Source organism: Chelonoidis abingdonii, chromosome 3 (assembly GCF_003597395.2).
Source record: "Chelonoidis abingdonii isolate Lonesome George chromosome 3, CheloAbing_2.0, whole genome shotgun sequence".
In the NCBI taxonomy this organism is placed as follows: Eukaryota; Metazoa; Chordata; order Testudines; family Testudinidae; genus Chelonoidis; species Chelonoidis abingdonii.
In genome coordinates, this window is record NC_133771.1 from 145,123,342 (window position 1) to 145,146,045 (window position 22,704).

General features: G+C 38.9%; 1 protein-coding gene across 1 annotated transcript in view; it reads right to left on the minus strand.

Annotated features, from left to right (window-relative positions):
* The window catches only part of PLD5 (phospholipase D family member 5), a 247,274-nt gene that overhangs the window by 126,529 nt on the left and 98,041 nt on the right, over nt 1–22,704 (minus strand). The window contains exon 3 of the mRNA XM_032803236.2: nt 7,706–7,874. Coding sequence (XP_032659127.1) covers nt 7,706–7,874 — 169 coding nt within the window. The remainder of the gene's footprint in view (nt 1–7,705; nt 7,875–22,704) is intronic.

Genomic DNA, 22,704 nt, shown 5'->3' on the forward strand with positions numbered 1-22,704 from the left:
AATTTTTGCTTTACATCTGAATGCATCACAGTGAATTAATTTGATGCTCAACTCCCAATTTTTAAGTTTGCTATTTTTGTTTTCTGTTTGGGATTTGTTAGGCTCTGCTGGTTCAGAAGTAAATGACATGCTGAATTTTTTCAGATGAAAATGTTTTGTTTTGTTTTTTAATTCATGCACATACCAATAACTGTGAATATCTAGGACATTTTCTCTTCAAATTCATCTGCTTGAATGACAGTGCCTGGGTTTCAAATATCTTAGAAAATAAGTGTAAATAATTACATTGTGGAATGTCTCACTGTTTTGACATGTACTGAGTTTATTATAGTCCAATATTTATGTATTCTTAAAGGATGAGCAGGGGTGGTGGTAAATTGTGCCTTTGGCTTCCCACCTCAGAGTTTCACTCATTTAAATCAATATATAAATGCACATTTTAGGGTATCATGTGTTTCTATATGTTTTTAGGAAAGAATAGAATTATACGCAGTCCTATTGAGGGTTATAAACTTCCTGTTTGAGAAGGAGGAGAATCCAGTTCATGACTGAATATACTGGCCATCCAAAGCACCATATTTTGGTTTTTTTTAGAATACTGGTCATTGTCTGTTATGCAGTAAATTGAATTTTGACTATGTAGTGTAAACAAGACTAGAAGGAAAGAACAGTTTGTGACAGTGTAACATGGTGGATTCCTTACAACTGAAATTGTTTCCCGCATCATTCATTTTTCAGCTGATTCCCTGTCATTTTACTGAACAGCCTGTTTCCCCCAAAGACTCAAGTAGTGTAAAGTAAGCACTAGAAGATGTGCACTCTACTTATTAGGGTCTGAAATATCTTAGTTCATCAGGGTGAGTCCATTCAAAAATATATCCCAGAGACATGCTCTTATATGCTCAGTGTTTGATGATGTAACATAATGGGGAATGCATTTTTCTCCCTTTCTCCATTAGATAGGAACTGTTATTTTGAAAGATTTTGATATCATAGAACCAGAGAATGAAAATTTACCCCCATACTTTCCAAGATGAGATATGGCCTCTATATTTTTGTGTAAATTCTGTACACCTATTTTGACTGCAAAAATAGTCTAACTACTTGTTCCTCTGATTGCCAGGTAATAATCAAAATACCTAGCTTTGATACAGTACTTTTCATTAGTAAATGTGAAAGAATTGTATATAATTATCTCCATTTTACAGATGGGAAACTGAGGCCCAGAGTGAGGAAATGACTCAGCCAAGGTCAACCAGAATGCCAAAAACAGAGCTAGGAATAGTCCCGGTCTGTCCACTTGGTCACACTGTTGTTATGTGATTCCTAAGTGTTGCTCCCCACTCCTGTACATTTTGTTATAGTGAAAAGGGAATAATGGTGGTGCTTTGAAATGTTCAGTATCAGAAATCTCATCCATGGTTTATGTCAGTTTAATTACATGGTGGTTACAGTAATTTAAAGCACGCAAGAGAGAAAACTGCTGTGTCTCACTCCTTCTCCACCCCCTTCTTCACTACTCCCTACAACATGTAGTTTCCACCAACATTTCCAGCTCCTCTTCCCTTTCCCATCTCATTAAGTCAAACTTCACCACTGTAGAATCCATTAACATGTAAGAAGCTGCTCCTTGTTCTCTCCTGCTCTATGCCACTGCATCCACATATCACAGGCAGCAGATTATTGGAGGGTTACATGCTACCACCTCCAGCTGACACACTTGACTCTGCTTCTTCCAGACTTCTCCAGCTATGCCCCAAGGTCCACCTAGTCTACTCTACTCCTAAAAAGGCCCCCCACACTCTGGCCAGCTCCCACTCCACATAGGGGTGATTTTTATCTTAAATATTAACTTTTTGGATTTCAGATGGTTAAATTTGCATTGCCTGTGTGTCTTCCTCTCCTCCCTGCCTAACCCCAGCTCACATGGAGGGGCAGGGAGAAGGGCCCAAAGACATCCCAACAGGAGTAGGGTCCTCCAGAATATACAGGGAGCAGGATAGCTTCTGTATAAAGTAGAAAGTTTTTCTTTCCCACTGCCACTGCAGGCATGTCTAGGATTATAACGGACTTGATACCTATCTTTGGGATAATGATATACAATAACCAATTAGCTGAATAAAGAATATTTTATTAACCACCAGATTTTTAAACCCAACAAGTTCTGTGGCTGGCAGTCTGGCCAATGCAGACACGCGAACAGAATTTTATATATAAATAACCCTTATTTATACATATATACATATACACACACACACACACACACACATTCTCTCTCTCTTAATACTTTAATTTTACAAAAGAGTTTTACCTTTTTTCCTTTTCCTATTTGCTGTATTTTACAGATTAGGGGTGTAGTGGGTGGGGCTTGTTTTTAACCCTACCTTTATTTACTAAGGCCATGTCCAGAGTAGAGACCTAACAGTGGCACAGCCGTACTGATGCAGCTATGCCGCTGTAACATCTCACATGTAGCTGCTCTCCCATCAGCATAATTAAACCACCCCCAATGAGCAGCAGTAGCTATGTCATCTCCTGCTGACATAGAGCTGACAGCACCGGTGCTTCTGTCAGCGTAACTTGTGGCACTCGGGGGGGTGTTTCTTATACCGACAAAGGTGCTAGTATAGACGTAGCTTAAGTTACCTTTCACATTTACATCAGCCATAGCCTTGCTCGAAAAGATGCTGAACCTTATAAATCATTGCTATGTTACTAAAATACTACATTAAATACCCCTAAACAAAGGCAAATAGTGATAATTAGCTTTGTTTTAAAATACATTATCTATGTTTAAAAACTTTAAAGTTTTTTTTAACATGAGTTTCTAGGCAACCAATTTAATTTTAAGCCAATTTATGTTAAAAGCAATTTGGTTTGTCAGTTTCTCTTTTTACATACAGACAAAACTGCTAGGGAAGTTACTTCCCTTTTAGTGTACAGCAACATATTGGCTGCTGGCCAAAGAATTTTAATGACTTTTGATTGGTTTATGTAAATTTGTTTGTTTTTTAAATGAAGATTAACCGGGAATTACAAATTAAGAGCACAAACATAGTATCTTTAATGTTATAATTACATGATAAATTATTAAGATGAACAGATAGATACTTAACAGAATCTTTTAAAAGGTACTTTATTTCACCCATATACTTTGCATAACTATTTCTACCTTTATTACAGCTTGCAGTCTTCCCCCACTGGGTTATAAAATACATAGTTACAAGGCCTCTAAGACCTGCGATTAACTAAGTTTCCATTATTTTCTTATAAATGGAGATTACTTCTTTTGGTCTTTTGAGACTCTCACTCACTTGACCGTTCCTTTACTTGATTTTTAAGCTTCTTACAATCAGCTTTTTGGGATTCCACTTTGTCCTGCAAGAATATCTCTACTAAATATTACTGACACCTTAAAGGAGTGAAGCCAAAAATAAATAGAGCCCACTTCCAGGGCTTTTAGATACTCTTAGGAAGGTATTCCTTGCATAGGCTTATTTGGGCTCTTATTCAACTGGTTATTTTTATACCAAATCCCTTTAAGATCCTCCACAATTCACTAAAGGGGCTGTCATTTCCTCCCTTCTCTATTTCGCTGCCAGGAAGCACTTGTGGTGCTTTTTTCCGCGTCAGCTACTAGTGGCCAGAAATCCTTCAGATCACAGAGCTTCCCTTAATCTTCTGTCAGGGCACAGTCCAGAGAAGTCTTATATTTCAGGGATCCTCTGGTCTGTAAATAACTGTAGGGTCCCAACACTACTATTTATTCAGTTAATATCTGGTGCTACTATTCATATATCACAATATCTACCCATTCACATCTATATATTTAAAAGAAAAATAATTCTCTTCTTGTGAAATTGCAAAATGACTAATCACTACAATTTACCTTTTTCCCCCACAGAAGACGTCTCCCCCCAGACTCCTTTCTTGAGAAATTCTAACCTGTGTTCCCTCTTGAGAAACAAGAGGGCACTCACCTCCATTCTCTAATTTCTTATCCTTAATTTCTCTTATTTTTCTTTTTATTACACTTTATTTTCTTTATGGGCCCATAATTTCAGAACGACAAAAGAAAAAGAGACGGAACTGAGAAGTGGAAGTGCCATTCCAGGTTGATTACACAACTGTAGCAGTTTGCCCTGCTCAGAGTCAGACTATGACAAGGATTTTATTCCCAGGCTAGCACCAAGGATGGTCTTGATCTATTTCTGTCTCACTAGACAGTGGCCTTCTTCTCTATGTGCTCTTTCTGGTCCCATCTGGGGTGCTGTCATAAACAGATAAGAAAAGTTAATAGCACTGAAGTACTTTATATCTCTTGGACTGTAAAGGGTTAACAAGTTCAGTAAGCCTGGCTGTCACCTGACCAGAGCACCAATCAGGGGACAGGATACTTTCAAATCTTGAGAGAGGGAAGTTTCTGTGTGTGCTGTTAGTTTTTGGTGTTGTCACTCTGGGGGCTCAGAGGGACGCAGCGTGCAACCAGGTTTCCTTCCAATCTCCCTGACACAGTTCTATAGATTCGAAATAGTAAGTATAGGTAGTGGCGGTTAGGTTTTATGTTTGTTTTGCTTTATTTGCAAGTGTGTCCATTTGGCTGGAGGAGTCAAATTTGTATTTTGCTGAAGGATTTAATTGTACTGAATAACTTAGGCTGGAGGGCATTCCCAGTGCCTATTAGGTAAAAACCCTGTACCTATTCCATTTATTTACAAAGATAATTTTTACTGTTTTTCCCTCTTTAATTAAAAGTTCTGTTTAGTAACTGATTGTTTTGTGTTTATTCTGGTGAGACTCAGGGACGGGGTCTGGCATTTACCAGGAATTGGTGGGAGAGAAAGGAGGGAGGGGGAGAGAGAGGCTAATTTGTCGTGCCAGGATTATGTCTCTCTCAGGAAGAGTCGGGAGGGGAAGAGAGAAGGAGGGGGAAGGTGAATTTTCCTCTCTGTTTTTGTGATTCAAGGAGTTTGATCACAGTATCCCAGGGTAACCAGGAGGGGAAGCCTGGGAGAGGCAACAGTGGGGGAAAGGGTTTACTTCCTTGGAATTAAGATGCAGAGGGCTGGATCTTGGGGGGACCCGAGTGTACCAGGCACTGGAATTCCTGGTTGGTGGCAGCGCTACAGGTTCTAAGCTGGTGATTAAGCTTAGAGGAATTCATGCTGGTACCCCATCTTTTGGACGCTAAGGTTCAGAGTGGGGAATTGTACCATGACAGATGCCAAATCTGTAACTTAACTGATGGATTTGTGTATTGATTAATCTCTTAGATGGCAGTGATCAATAAGGGTTCAGTCTCCTGAGTTGCTACAGAATTAGGAAGAGTATTATCAGTATCATTAGACTGAGAGAAATGAGGAACACACAAGAAACAACTGCAATTGATCACAAATTCCTTTACGAATAAATACACTAAGCAAATAAACAATCCCACAACACTGAAGTACAATAGCCAATAGAGAGACAGTGCAAAGAAGTTAGCCTTGTGACTGCCATCACTCTCATCTCCTGCTTGGAAACTCTAGAGTGTCAGTCATCCTCCTCCTCCTCCTCCTCCTCACCAGAAGGTGTCATCCTGGTGTCTCCAAAGGCACAGGCCCAGATACAGATTTTATAATGTGTTATGCTGACACCCACTAAGGTTTGTACATATTTATGAAGGTTTCAACTCCTTTTCCTTATTTGTACTTCCACAGCCCACTAAATTTGGAGTGGCCACTTCTATAGACTAACTTGTTAGTTCCTCTTATACTTATTAACATTTATGTCACTCAGTCACCATAACTTGTAGTTAGCACATTGCTGACACTCTATGTTTGCAAAAATCCCCAGAATACTCTATCAGGCTTTAACTGGTACATTGCAATATATATTTCCTAAATATCAGCACAGCTATTCCTTTGACTGTTCCATCTCATAACATAGGCTGACATGAGGAACTAACCAATGAATCACCTATCTTTAGGCCTGAGACCTTGATTGGCTATGCTAAATATCTTACAGGCCTGAGGCCTATAAGTCCTGAATTACAACATTAATTAATACTTATATTTCACCTCTATATCTTAAATATACCCGGTATCTTTTATTATTGGCTATAACCCTCCCTAACCACCAAACTTCCTTTGCTATCACTCAGATTCTCCAATCCCTCCCATCCTCATCCCTTCCACTCCCCTAATCCCTATCCTCTCCCACTTACCTGAGACCCTCAACTCCTCTTTACTACCCTCCCACCCATTCCATTCATTCCCTCTCACAATACCTCCATCCCTCACTACAGGTCCAAACCCCTCTCCCCCATTCCCACCTAATCACACCTCCCTTCTCCAGGGAACATTCACACATGTAATTTATTAGCTTTTCAAAAATAATTTCAGCACCTTCTGAATATTCTGCCATACTCAGATTTCTTTAAAAACACAACAACAAAAAAAGCGCCACACCATACAACTTGACAGTGACAGATTTTTCCAAAATGTTTACAGTTCATTCTCAGATTTCTGCCCCGGTGGATTTCAAAGTTGCTGGAATCTGTGAACTTGATAAAATTTCTTTTTTCCTGGGAGGGTATCTCAGGAACCCATTATTCAAATAACCCTACATTTGTATAATTAACCCTACTTGCACTCCCATAAGACATAGCAGAGATGGGTAGTCCCTGTCCCCTCAGATCCTGGCACACACAGAGTGGGAAATGTGGGGCTGAGCAGCACACCTTGTCTCTATTCTCCCTCAGTCCCGTTACTCACCCAGTATCCCCTTCCATTCCTCCCCATCTCTGCCACCTGATCCCCCAACCTCTCTTCCCTATTCCTACCTGCTTTTCCACCCCAGCCACTCTCTCTTCACACTGAGCTTTTGTGTTATTTATTTTCTTTTTGCAAAATAATTACAGTACATTGTGAATATTATGCTATACTCAGATTACATTTCCTAAAACACAAATTGCCTTTTGATAAGGGCAGATTGGAGCAATATGCCTATTGGTTCCCACCCCCCTGACCTGGGCTGGATTTGAACCAGAAGTAGTACTCAAATTTAATGACCATTAAATTCCCTCCAAGCCACACACATCCAGGGATGGAAAGGTAGTTTTCCAGATAGTTAGCCTCTCTCTGTGCGTGAGTCTTAGAACTGTTTGTCATGTGCCTAACTGCAAAAACAAACTCATTTTTAAATAACACTTTAATTTGATTTCTCTCAAAATGCTGGTGAGTGCCATACACTCTCTTGGGGGTAACCTGTGTGGGGATGGAGATCCATGTGCAATGATGTGAATCCTGATTTGACCTTTATCTGTCTGCAGTAAATGTTGCCAGAACAAGTCAACTTTAAGCAAAGGTGGGAGGATTTCAGGGAGCTGTACTTTGGAAATCTCTTGATCAAATGGACCCACATTTGGATCCCATACCAAATTTACAGGCAATCCAATCAACCTTATAGATTTTAGAATACAGAATGTTTGAGCTTTACAGATAACGCTGGTTTTAACCTTAACTATAGCAGAGATCCCATTCTGCCGCTCTGCTATTATAGATTGCATAATTAGGAGGTATTTTCCTCTCCTCTCCTCCGCCTGATATTCAGCCAAATAGCTCTGTTAAGCCACAGTTCCATAGCCCAACAAAGGAAGAACATGAGCAGCAAGATACAAAACTAGATTCCGAACAGAGGGGTGATAGTTTAGACCAAAGCATACCTGGCATGCAGATGGATGACTGTGATAGAGATCCCATTGGGAAGATACTATGTCAACAGACTTTTCAGCCATATTAAGCAAATTCATCCAGCCTTGGAAAAGAGACAAGTGGGACGGTGCACTGTCTGAATAGTTTATACCTTCAGGAATGTTTTCTACAAGAGCAACCCTAAAAGGAGACAAAAAAAGACATTTAATAAAACCACTTTTTACAAAGTCTCCCATTTTGTAAAAGTATTGTTAGTTTGGGGGACTGTTTATTGGGCCCATGATTTAGGGCCTGATCCTCACACATGCCCTAAAAACCTACAACTCTTAGTGAAGTCACTAAACTCCTGTCTAAACTGCAGCTGGGAGCATGCTTCCAAGCACCGGTAGACTGACACACACTAGCTCTGCTTGAGCTAGCACGATAAAAATAGCAGTGTAACCAGGGGTAGTGCAGGTGGCAGCTTGGGCTAGTTGCCTGAGGGTGTACTCAGAGAGTCTGGACAGGTTTGTATTCAAGTGGCTAGTGCAGGTGGCAGCTTGGGCTAGTTGCCTGAGGGTGTACTCAGAGAGTCTGGACAGGTTTGTATTCAAGCCACTTGAATACAAACCTGTCCAGACTCTCTGAGTACACCCTCAGGCAACTAGCCCAAGCTGCCACCTGCACTACCCCTGGCTACACTGCTATATATAGTGCACTAGCTGAAGCAGAGCTAGCATGTGTTTGTCTAGCCACACTAGGAAACAGTGCAGACATACCCTAAGAATTGCCAGTACTTAGCACTTCTCAGAATCAGGTTTTCTATACTCATACAATAAACATGGATGTGAACAATTTTTAATACTATATAATTAATGAGGTTCCTGAAGCCCAGCAATTTCTTATAGGCAGAACTAGTTATTTAACCCTTAACACAGTAAGGATGAGTACATCCTGCGAATATTAATAAACTAAACTGGTCTCCTATTTCCTTTTTAGCCCACCAGGACCACCTCTCCTCCCCACATTCCCTCCGTCTTACTTGAGCAACCCTTCCCTTAAGTGCCCCCCTGCTCCATATGGAAGATGCACACTCCCTAGCACCATTACTTGCCCTTACAGCTGGGTTTTTTTAAGCATGGAACAGCCTCTAGGCTCAGATTAGCAAGGCTTCACTCCAAGTTTCTGCTCTGAGCCACCCACCCTGCTTTTGTTTACCTTCATGATGCAAGAATCAGGATCCAACAGCAAAAAAAGGCAGGGGATACAGCTATTTCATCCTGTACCTTTTCTCCTTTTTGCATCTACTTTTGGGAAATTGTTTTCTATATTCTATATTTTGCCTGACACTTGCAAATTACATGTGTCCCAATGTATCCAAATTACGGAGATCACTGCTAAACAATTGTTCAAAATAGATCACTCTCTATCAGGAAGGAGGGACAATTCATTCAGCATACTGCTTCACTGCTTGACTTCTTCAAATTGAAACCTTTAGCAAATTATAAGGCCTTACTTTCCAACAAAATCAGTTTATTTGAAACAAATAGGTCCAATTATGTTCTCAGATACACAATTGTGTTTGACTGGAAAGCAAAGGGTATGAAAGTACATTGATAGAAATCCCAGCATAATTAATTCTTGCCAATTCCGACTCTTTCCAATAAAGACTTATACCCTCAGTTTTAGTCTTTGGTCCAAATCGTGACCCTAACAGCATCCCAATGCAAGAGGGCAAGGGGCTTACTGGTATCTGATAGTGAGTTTCCACTGGCTTGAGCAGTTCAGTGTACCCAACTCATTAATGTCATAACTGTATCTAAAAGGTGTCATGTAAGATATCCCGGGGCGGCTCTAGGCATTTTGCCACCCCAAGCATGGCAGGCAGGCTGCCTTTGGCAGCTTGCCTGTGGGAGGTCCCCGGTTCTGCGAATTTAGTGGCTTGCCTGCGGGAGGTCCGCCGAAGCCGCAGGACCAGTGGACCCTCCACAGGCATGCCGTCAAAGGCAACCTGCCTGCTGCCCTCGCGGCGACTGGCAGAGCACCCCCCGTGGCTTGCCACCCCAGGCACACACTTGGCATGCTGATGCCTGGAACCGCCCCTGAAGATATCAATAGAAAGTTAATAACCTTGTTAATATTATTGAAGGATATAATGTACAAAGGACAAATTCAAAATTACAAACATTGATAATTATGTTAATAAAGCATGCCTGCCAGGCGGGGCCAAAGTTACCCACCCTAGACAAAGGAATGGGGGTCTACCACCTTAAAGGTATCTTCAAGGTATTAAGCAACAATAGGAATTCAATTTACATAGAAGGTAAACAAAACCGTCAAGCCAACAAAGGGAGGAAACAACTACTCAGCATCACAGCAATGGGAAGAGACTGCAGGAAAGAGTAATTTGCATTTTAGCAAACATCAGCAGGGGAAACAAACAGCATGGAACATCCTTCACCAGGAGACTTCATGTTGCCTTCCTCATAGCTTGAATGAGCTTTATCTTGCGGGAAGAAGCTAATCTTCAGTGAACATTTAAAAGGGATTCTTATGGACTATAAATGAAAGGTGGTAAGAACCCCAAGTGATCTTTCATCTAAGACGACAAAGGAACTGAGCACTTTGGACTTTATCAGAGATCCTGATCAGCGATGTGGTCAGCCACCGTGCTGGAATGTAGTGGGCGAGACTCTGACCTTGAACCACAAGTGCAGTTTTGTTAAGTCTTAGTCTCTAGAAATTGTTTTTCACTTAATTGCTTGTAACCATTTCTAACTTTATTCTTTATATATGAACTCATGTAAAATCCTACTAATAAATTTGTTTTACGTTTAATCCAAATCAACCCAGTGCTGTGTTTGATTTAAAGTGAATGTTAACTCCAGTCAATGTGGCAAATTGCTGGGTATTGTATCTTTAAAAGAACAAGCGAACATGAATCGCTTTGAATGGTTCAGGAGAGGATAGATATTGCAGAGCACATGGTTTGGGGAAAACTTGCGACTGGCAGATGTTGCTGTCATCTTGCCACGTGTAACCAGAGAGTGTGGCTGGGGCGTTACAAGCAGGCTGCTGGAATTACAGTTGTGAGTCAGAGCTGCTTAACACACAGATACTCAGTGTATGCTTGTCTGTTGACTGGAAGCGTCCAGGCATGGGCAGTACAGCAATGGAGCATTTAAGGCACCCGGAGTGACAGAGCAGGCTGTGACAACCACTCACTGGTCTGAACTGCACCTCAGACCATGACACAAAGAATGACGGGTTAATTCTGGTAAAATTATGATCCATTCATGTACCTTTAGCATTAATACTAGGTTAATTACCTACTTCATTAAGGCAACTATGCAGGACTGGATTGGAAATACAACAATTCCTATTTGAAAATTAATATTTAGTGTTCGGAAGCCCTAAACCACCATCTCATATTTCTGTTTTCACTACAGGTCTTTTTCTTTCCACTAGAGAGATTTAGATTATGTACTGAATTTATTTTTCAGTAGGATGGGTGGAATTTTAAGTGGCAGAGTATTAAGTCCCAGATGCTATCTGACCCTATTGTCCATGTGGATCATAGACTCAGAGATGACAAGGTGAGAAGACACCTTTATGATCATCTAATCTGACCTCTTGCATAGTACAGGCCATAGAAACTCACCTAATAATTAATTAATCAAGCCTATACCTTCTGTTTGAGTTGCAGCATATCGTTTAGAAAGAAATCTAATGTAAAGCTCTCACAGGTGAAGGGAAGATCAGACATGATGGCATAATCAATCCTGCAATAACAGCTTATTAAAAACAAAGTAAAACATAATAAGTCTAACCTTTTGGCTAAAATGAACCCTTTCATGATCACATCACTAGTAGGAGATGACACCTCATACTTGATATGCCCACTTGTTCCATGTTTGGTGCTCTTTATATACTTCACCTGATTAATCTTTACAATATCTTTGTAAGGCATGTAGATAATTTTATAGAGGTGGGAAAAAGTGAATAGAAAATTTAAATGACTTTTCTAAAGTTGCAGAGGGAATCAGTGCCAGAGTCAGGATTCAAACTCCCGTTATGGAGCAAAAACATAGTAGTCAATGCAGCCATATTTAAAATCTGGCAAAGAACAGAACTAGACCTCATTAATAAAAATCTGAGCTCAGCCATATGACTCATGCTTATTAATTCCCAGTGAGGTCTGGCCCAGTCTCAAGGCTGTTCATTTAATCTTTGACATAATTGTATGGCAAGAAAGCCTTATTATGATCGCGCTTACACCATGGACTAAACAATGCAGATACTCCTTATTTACATTGGTGTTAATAAGATCAGAATCAGGCCTTGGATACTGACAGTGCTCCCAGACCATGTGCGTGTCACTGCAAAGCTTTTTTTTAAGTCTCAAAAATTTGGCTATTTATTTGTAATAAGTATATGATTATGAAAGGTGAGCTTTATTGGTATTCCAGTCTGCATTCCGTTTGAAATTATCTGAAGAATTGCGTGTAGTTTAGTTTGTCTGAAATCCTCTCTCAATCCAGACATCATCGTGGAGAACGTCCAGTTCTGATACACTTGAGGGTTACCATGACATCCGAGTTCATTTATGTTTAAACCCCACAGACATGACATTAACCATTTTTCACCTAGGCACCTTGTTACTGATAACACATCAAATAATAAAGAAATGAAACATAGCTAATGGTTTTTATTTCTATTGAACTGCAGAGATTACTCATGGGAGTTAACACTATGCTCAGAAGTAAGTGTTCCAGGATTGGGCTCTAGATTTCTACCATCTTAGTCTTTATATCATTTTTGACCAAATAAAACATATTTAAAGTGATTTATCTGCTAAGTAATGGTAAAGTTAGTTATTTATCTATCTGTATTATGGTGACTAGAATCAGGTCCCCATTGTGGTAAGTGCTGTACAAACAGAGCAAAAAAATGGTCCCTGCCCCAAGGAGCTTTCCATCTAAGTAATGGGAACTGCAGAGATTTCTGAAAATCAGTACAAAGGTGTGAACATTGTTTGCAAGATCAGGTCCCTAAATATGAATTAGTTTAGTAATTAACCAGAATATACAGTATAAAGGAAAAATAAAATCATAACTATGCTGTTACATATCACAATATTTGCTCCCAAATTAATTACATTTAAATCCTCCAATATATAAGAAGCTACTAAATTAACTACAAACTGCATAGTAACTTGATCATTTCTTGCATGAGGGAAATATTTTTTCACATTTTTAATTTTTTTACTTTTATTTATTTATTATCATGAATTTACCTGAAGTGAATTTGGGAACAGTGAAGACTGGATTTAAACTGTATATGGACTCAAAGTAAAAGTAAAAAGGAAGCTATATAATTACCATCAATTGGACACCACCACAAGCTGTTTGTATTGCAGCCCTCTGTATATTTATAATCTCAGTCTTTGAATTTTCTACCTCCTTCTCCCTCCCTCTTCATTCCCCCCTTCCCTCCTCCCAGAAGTCATTTGATCATCTGTTCTCTGTATTTTGTGCCTGAAGTCTTTGATCCACAGATAAAAATGTATGAAACTGAATGGATTGCTTCAGTTGGTACTTCTAATTAGATCTTCAGTGAACGCAGGCAGAAATCTTCAGATTTCAGGTGTTAAATACAGATCTTCCTGCTGAAACTTAGCACTGGGGTCTGAGGCTTCACATTTGGAACTTTGGTGCCTCTTCCTCAGCATTTTTGGATTGTGGGAGGAATAGGACAATGTTATCTTTAAGCCATGAAGCTGCTTTCATTTTATCCCTCTTCAGATTTCCCATCTCTTGCTATTTTCAAATCAAGTCTGGATGCCTTCCTGGAAGATCTGTTTTAGTGAAACAAGTTATTGAGTTCAATACAGGGGTAACAATGAAATTCTATGGCCTTTGTTAAGCAGGAGGTGACAATAGATAGTCTTCTCTGGCTTTATAATCTATGAACCTAGTTTACAGTCTGAGGTCTCAATGTACAGAAATACCTAAAAATATACTTTATTTAAATCTATTAGCCCCCATTCTATTGCTGTCCAGTTGTGATGTTGTCTGATTAAAGCATGACCATGCAAACTATTGTTGCCATCACTGTTCTATAATTACAACAAATCTTAAACAGTGTGACACATGGTCAGAAAGGGTGAAGCAGATTGCACGCTAAATGACCCACAGTCAACTTTTAGAGACACGTTAGAAAAGTATGTGAATGATAATTAGAGCCATTCCATGGTAGAGAGACTAGAACTTTGAAATGCAAATCTATCTTGTTAGAAATTAGAGGTGATACCATTTTGTGTGTGTACTCATATTTTGTTAAATGTTAGTCGTGTAAACAGACAGGAACTGTCTGTCACTATAGCTATTGATTCAGAGACCAAAAGGGCATATTAACATTTAGATGAATCTTGGGTGAAGTAATGTTGTTTGCAGGTCTCTTAAAAGTTTGTGATAGACTGCCTAATCATGGATAAATTGCCTTATGCCAATTTATGTAGTTAATTACCAGTGAGATTTGGGAAACAGAAGGTTACATCAAAAGCCTTTCGTTCACCCAGGAATATATGGTTAAGTGGCTGCTAGAAAACTGTATAAAAGACCCTTAGGTCCTGATCCTTTCTATCTCAGACCTACTTAATGCTTCGTGCAGGGGAAGCTTAAGTCCAAAGGTTGAGATCTCCAGTCCTGACTAGACCACCCTTAATATAAACATTGAACTATAACCTATGAACTACTTCTGAAAGAACTCTTTGCAACTACAAAGCTCACCATCTCTGCTATGAATTTAATCTCAAGAACTGTACTCATATTTGTATGTATACAGATCTTTTAACCAATACTCTCCTTTCGTTTTTTTAGAAATTTTAGTTTAGTTAATAATTCTACCAATGCCAAAGGATCGGACACATTAACTCCCAGTTTAATTAATATTTTAAATCTTACCCAAATACAGCCAATTCTTATTAACTAAACTAAAATTTGTAAAAAATTTCAATAGAAGTTGGGCTCATTTGGGCTCTTATGTTTCTGACACCCAAATTATAATGACTACATAGTAATTATTTTAAAATGTAGCATACTATTGCTCCCATGCATAAATTATTGTATTTATTGTGATGTACAGGCTCCACCTGGTATAGAAGGAGGCTGCCTACCTTATCAGTGACTTGGGCCACTGTGGACACATCAGGCCCATGCTCAAGTCCTTCACTGGCTCCACTGCCTTCACTGGTGCAGTTACCTTTCAATACCAGTTTAAGGCCATAGGCTTAATTTTCAAAGCAATTACTCCATGAAACACTAAATGAAACTGTGATTTGTCTGTTATATTTTACCTGCTTTAACCTCTCAATAACTCTTTCTTTTTTCTTACTTAATAAATCTAACTAGTTTACTACTGAATTGGCTACCAGTATTATCTTTGGATCTGGGAGAAGTGACTTGTCCCTTTGGACTTGGAGCAACCTACTGTGGGATGATTTTAGGTATGAGTAATTTTTTATCACAAAGTTCATTTTGTCTGCATGGCAAGGTAGGCTGGAGAGTCTAAGGGGACTGTCTCTGACTCTATGGTAAGACTGGTATACTGATCCAGGAGTTCACATTTGTTACTGGCTTGGTGAAATCTAATTATAGAATATGCCACCAGTTTGGGGTGTCTGCCCTTGTTTTCTGACAGTCTGCCCTGAGACAGGCACTCTGTGATGATTCACTCCAGACAATGTGACAGTAGACATGAAACTTCGAGATCTCTGGCTTAAAGAGAAATAGTGACAGAAAATTGCTGACACCTTCTGTAATTCTTGTGTATCTGTTAAAAACCCATTCAAAATTGTAATGCACCAAAGCTCTCAAATCGACCCAAGTTTCAATGCCTAAATAAGTACATTCAGAACTCAACATAAAATGAAAGTGTGCCTGGACTGATTGATAAGGCCACTAGAGATGTCAAGCAGGCAAAATTTAAGCTAAATTCATACAGCACCCAGATGCTCTCAATGTATTGATGGAGAGTGAAATTTTAAGATTACTAATCAGTTAAAAAACCCACCATGATCTGCACACATTGGGCCCTACGATATCTCATCAGTTGACAAACCTTTGATTTTTAAAGTGTTTTAGCTGAAGAATTCATATATTGTTACCAGAAACAAGTTTTTGAAGGTTTAAAAATAACTTTATCTCAGTGAAAACTTGTCTGTCTGAAACACTGTGAAAGTTTTCATATAAAAAGCAGAAGTACCTTTATTGTAAAGAAAGTGTCTTGTTCTCACGGATACCAAATCATTCATACCAAGAATGGGTTAGAACAAAGAGTCTCAAATATTAAAAATACAAGAATATAAAGGTCAAGTGTTGCTCATGATGTGTTATGCTCACGGCTTTCTTTGTGCGTAACACAGACACAAACCTTGGAGATGTGCATGAAATCTATTTAATAGACAAAGCATGAAAAAGGAAATTGCCATCTGTTCCAACTAAGTGTGTGCGCTTTCTTTAAAAGCCTTCCATTAGCTCTTTGTATCATACCAAGACCATGTCATACCGAAGTTGTAAAACTGGTGTGTAACAAAGTTCCACAGCTTCCTGTCACATCCCAGAAGAACAATTTCATATTAGATTGTTGTTCTCACATACACAGTGTTCAAAAATAATAAGGAGGAAGCACCCCTGCTAGAATCTTTAGTTAGTAGTATTGTAGTATTTCAGTATCTAAGCGACTAGGAAGTTAAAAGTGGTAGTGTTAAAAACCAGTATTGGGGATTAAGGGAGAGAACACTTATTCAATGTGAGTAATACTGAAACCAAAAAAGGTATAATCTATTTTTTCCAAAAATAAAATAAATAATTTTTTAAAAGGCTTTTTATTGCTCTGAAGAGTTTCAAACTTCTACATACACATGAAATAAAAATAAATACTATTGTGTATGTCATACCATTATAAAAACTACTAAGTATTTATCCCAGGAAGAAGGAACCACAAATCAATATGAAATTCAATAAGATTCAACAAGTAACACATCACTTTTAAGGCATAAGTGAAAATATAGCTGAAAAATGTTGGATGCTAAAAAGAGAGGAGTGGGACAGATCATTGACAAAAAATAATGGAAAAGAGTACAAACAATGCAATGCCACAAATTCTTTCTTGAATGCCATTAGACACAGAAATGTTCAAACATGGAACAGAGCTTTTAACCACTGACACCTAGAAGCGGATCCAATCTATCTACATATTGCCAATGGAACCGAGTTCTCACAAACAAAATGAAAACAAAGGAATAGGAGATACAAGGTAAAGAGAGTATTAGAGGAGTAGCCGTGTTAGCCAACTACAAAAGCAGTTTCTCCTCCTTTGGTGTTCACATCTCAACTGCTACAAGAGGGCCCTCCCTGAACTAACCTTGTTATCTCCAGACTGATTCTTGCCTGCATATTATCAATGACAGCAAATAGACTCCAAAGAAAATTCTTGCATCATTTTAAAACTCACACTACCCATGCTGATGATTATCTGGTAACCAAAAATAAAAGAGGATGGTGGGAGAATGACACAGAGGAGGACTTACCCTAAGCTTGCTATAAAAGAGTCTACCTGAAAACGAATCTTCAGAAAACACAGTTAGCAATACCTCCAAACAGAAGAATTTGAATATGTCGTATGTTTCAAGGCAAAAAACAGGTTAAAACACACTTCACAGATCTGCAACACTTCAATTTAGCTTTGTCATAAGCAAGTAAGCCATAAACTCTTGAATTTTGTCCAGAGAACAAATTCACTTTGCTTAATACCTATACACAGAAATTCCACTAATAGCTTGCCAATATTATAAAGAAGGAAACTCATATAATTGTATTCCACTAAACAAACCAAATGTTGCAAGCATAGCTGGTGCTACTGCAGTCATGTTTCATGCACCAAGTTAAAGCAGTACTTCTGTATGTCTCACTCCGATTACTTGCAAATATATTTATAATGCTTACCTCAAAGTCCTTTTATATCTCACACTTACAATGATAGCCCAAAAGGCAAACAAAGTAATGAAAGGGAGATATTGGGTGAATGGCATGTCTATATGAGATTAACATATAAGGTTATCTTATTTATCCATCAATAAAAATTGTTCCAATACAAAACAGTACTCCACTATATGAATAGGAATTTAGTAATGGCCCTTTACGCTTACAGTGTTTATCTGATGATTGCAAAGTTCCTTGTAAACATTAATTAAGTTTCTGCACCCTTGGAGATGGGGCACAATAGAGAAATATTTTCCCCATATTACCTTCGGGGGAAACTGAAGCTCAGAGAGTTTAGGAGACTATTCAAAGATCACCGAAGACAGTAGCCCAGCTAGGATTAGAATCCTGTAGCTATAGCAGAGATACTCTTATGCTTTTTCCTAGTCCTGCTCCTTTGGTAATGTTGTTCATTACTACTGTATTTTAAATTATCTGGGATTAGGTATTGAATTTTGCCATTTTGAGAGCTTTGATAGAAGGAGGAGACACTTTACAAACAACATTTGCATTATTTTAAAAGATCAAATACATTTATCTGGTATTTGTTATGATTTAGAAATCTAGAGCTAGAACAGACTTTGTAGTTTGAACCCATCTCTCTTAAAACTTGAAATATTTCCCTGTTCATTAATCCAGTTCATGCTGAGGAAAGAGAAGTGCTGTTTACATCATCAACTTTGAAAATTAAATTGCAGTTATAACAGAAATCACTGATCCACAATTATATAGGTTCGTGAAGCTGAAGTTACCTCTGCTTTAAGAAAAAAAAAATTAAATAAATAAAGTCACATCATTGCCTTCTCCCTACCCCCCAAACAGCACATGAACTATAGGTATAATAACTGTGAGGCTAAGCAAGGAAGACAAACATTCTGCATGGCTTCACGTTTTATACCATTGATCAGATAACTTAGGGAGGGCCCTAACAGCTGAAATGAAGTTTAAAAAATTACAACTCAGTCACTTGAGGTTAACCGCATATTTGTAATGTTAAAAGATAAATGATCTCTTTAAAACATAATTTAATTTACACTTATGTTGTGTTTTTCATCTAATGATCATAAAATGTCTTGTAAACATTAACTAACTCCCTCATGTTGGGCTTAGTATAGAAATATTTCCCCCATATTACATTTGAGGGAAAACTGAAGCACAAAGAGCTTAAGTAACTTTTCCACTGTCACGCAAGACAGAATTATTTTCTTCTCTAGACCTTGTCCTAACAGATAAACAGGATCTGATCTCAGAACTAAAAAATAATGATACTTAGGGACAAATGATCATGACGTGATCACGTTTATCATATGCAAACACAACACTTGGTGCTTTAAAAGGGTCAGTTTCACAAAGCTGAAAACAATTATGAGCCAAATCTGTTAGAAGGAAGAATTTAATCAGAAAAATAAGAACACCTTACTAGATGCCCAAAAACCCACAGTCAAAGGCGGCAGCTGTGCAGGTTAAAAAACTGACCTGGATTGGAAGGGAAGTGAAGGCAGCTCCAAAAAATAAATGCATATAACAAATGGAAAAAGGGGAATTTGATAGCACTGAACATAAATAAGAAGATAGGAATTGTAGAAAATTGATAAAGGAAGCAAAGGAGAAGTTTATGGCTAGCAGAGTTAAAGACAATAAAGAGAAGTTATTAAAATATATTGGGGAAAAGTACAATGGTACTGATCCATTATTAGATGGAAATGGTAGAATCATCAGTAATATGCAGAAAAGGAAGACACATTCAATAAAGATTTCTGTTCTGTATTTGAGGAAAAACAGGTGGTAAAGTCTTCTCATATCATGATAATAAACTTTCTTCCCATTCCACTAGTATCTCTGGAGGATGTTAAACAGAAGCAACTAAAAATCAGACATTTTAAAGTCAGCAAGTCCATATAACTTGCATCCAAGTGTTTCAAAAGAGGTGGCTGTGGAGTTCACTGAACTGTTAATGTTGATTTTCAAAAAGCCTTTGAGCACTGGGGAAGTTCCAGAAGACTAATGTTATGCCAACTTTTAAAAAAGGGTAAATGGGATGACCTGAGTACTTATAGGTTTGTCAACCTGGCATTGATCCCAGGCAAGATAATGAAACAGGACTTGAGAAGAATTAAAGAAAGGCAACATAATTAATGCAAGTCAACTTGGCTTTATGGAAAATAGATCCTGTTAAACCAACCTAATATCTTTTTTTAAATGAGATAGCAAGTTTGGTTGATAAATGTAATAGTGCCCACGCAAAATACTTAAGGCTTCTGTAAGGAGATTGACTTGGTACTGCCCAACATTTTGATTAAAAAACTAGAAAGATATAAAATATTGTAGGCATTAAATGGATTAAAATCTGACCAACTGTAATGGGGTGACACTCACCTCTTGAAAGTGCCTCCCTTGTCAGAGTACATGTACTCGCTCTCTCTTTGTGGTGGGTCTTCAGCAACTCAGCCCTCTGGCCAAGTCCCACATAATCTGTATGCAAAATACAAAGTAATCCCCTTCCAAGCTTCTAGTCCAACACAGGGCCTAACTCAGTGCCCTCTTTAACATGTCTTTATCTGCAGCCCTATCCCTGGGCTTGCTCCTCAAGCAGTCCAGCAGGACTATCACAGTACCCTGGTTCAAATGGTCTCTCAGCCCCTTCTAGGCTCTCCCAAATGGCCCCTGCTCTGGTACAGAGTGGTGCCCCATGACTTCCCCTACCTAGAGGCAATGTCTTCACCCTCTTGGGCCCTTTCTGGTCCCAGTTTTCCTGTTAGGCCACTAAAATAGTTCAGTTCCCCCTTCCGGGGTGCATCAAAAGTCCAGGCCACTTTTCAATGGCTAATGGGGGAGGGAAGAATCCAGGCCCACCCACTACTCCGGATCCCAGGCAAGGGACCCTATAGACAGCAGCCATTCACAACATCATTTAAATAAAATGTGCCACTGCTACAATTCCCTGGTCCACTTTCCCACAGCCCCAGAACATTCATCACCCTTACCTCAGGGCCTTGTCCTGGTTGAGTACCATTATCCAACCCAGATCTCCTTTTCACATCCCCCTAGTCTCTGCCAGCACTGCTCTGTCCAAGCTCCTATAGCTCCCTCAGCGAGCTCTACCAACTATGCTCCTCCAGCTCCAGCAAGAAACTGAACTCTGTTTTTTGCACTGCAGCTCCTTTTATATGGGTCTGCTGGGCCCGGATTGGCTGCTTCCTGCAGCCCCTCTCTGATTGGCTGCATCCCATGCCCCCGCTCTAGACAGCATGGAGGACTATCTCTATTGTCCTTTTCTGGAGTGGGGTGTGGCAGGGTCATGAGGCCTCCAGCAGAGGACCTCAGAGCCTAGGCCACCCTGTCATACCAACTAATACATCTCACAATATAACTGTAAACAGAGAATTGTCATCAGGCAGGTGTATTTCCAGTGGGGGCCTGAAGAGATTGGTTCTTGCCTCTATGCTATTTAACATTTTTATCAATGGCTTGGCCTAAAACATAAAAACATCACTGATAAGGTTTGCAGCTGATACAAAAATTAGGGAAGTGGTAAATAATGAAGAGGATGAGTCATTGATACAAAGTGGATGATTTGGTAATCTGGGTGCAAGCAAACAATATGGGTTCTAATACAGCTAAATGTAAACATATATCTAGGAACAAAGAATGTAGGCCATAATTATAGAATGGGGGACTCTGTCCTGGGAAATAGCACCTCTGAACAAGATGTGAGGGCATGGCAATAATCAATTCAATATTAGCTCCTAGTGTGACACTGGCCAAAAGAGCTTAGGAGGTCCTTGGATGCATAAACAAAGGAATCTTGGGTAGACTGTAAGCTCCCTGGGACAAGGACAGTATCTTTCAGTGAAAGAGAAAACCAACAATAAATAATGTTTGGCTGCAATTTGTCCTTCAAATTTATAGTCATGTAAATTTATAATGGTGGATTTTTAAAAAGCATTTTGTTTGCTTTTGCTCTCAGACTGTTATACTTGCCAACGAGTTCTCAAGAACTATTTAGTATACCAATTATATGGACGCACTAGACCATAACGGATGCTTCAGTTCCATTTTTGTGACAATCTTCAGCAGTGCGAAGATGAACTGCTGAAATATTCTTTTCTTCTTCAAAAAAAAAAAAAACGCAGAAAAAGTATGCTTCTATAATATGTTCTTAATTTGAAGGGAAAGTTGTCCATGTATGTGCAGTACTTTTTAACAAAATACTGAACATGCCCAATTAATGTAACACATATATAATCTTACTTTTCAAAATTATGTTAGATTATCTCAGCAATAATCCATAATACATCATGTACTGCAGATGTGATACCTTAAAAAGCAGCTGTAGTCGGGTGGTGAATTCATGTTTATAGTCTTTCAATGAATTCCTCATCGAGTGTTTTCAGTGTATAAATAAAAGGCCATTTTTTCTAACTGCTAGCCCTGCAAGGAGGACGTGGGAGCTGGGCTCTTTCCTTATCATCTAGCATCACCAGTAATAACAGTTCTACCAGGCTAATTAGGGCCTCATTGACACATGCAACAACTGTAAGTGATTGAACTTTGTAAACCATTCTGTTACTGTGAACGAAGGCACATAATCCATTTCAATTCCTTCTCCCACCATTGTTTTGGTTCTGCAGATTTAATAGGAATTTAAAGTAATCAAGAATTTATTCTGTGAGCAACTCTGACTCTGCCCGCATACAAAAAGCAGGTTTGTTGAGTAAAAAGGTGCCACTGTAACAGCCAGTTTTAGAGCAGAACCCCATACTCCTGCTTTCTTTTTTTTTTTTTAAAAAAAGTATTTTTAGCAATTGGTAATGAAACTATCAGTGTCTTCTACTATTACTATGTAACCGAGGAACTGTCCACACTAAAACAGAGGGTAGTCTACACTCCAGTTAGATACTTGTGTCTGCCCCGCCAGCTGACTTGAGCTCATGGGGCTCTGGCTAAGAGACTGTTTAACTACGGTGTAGATGTTTGGGCTCGGGCTT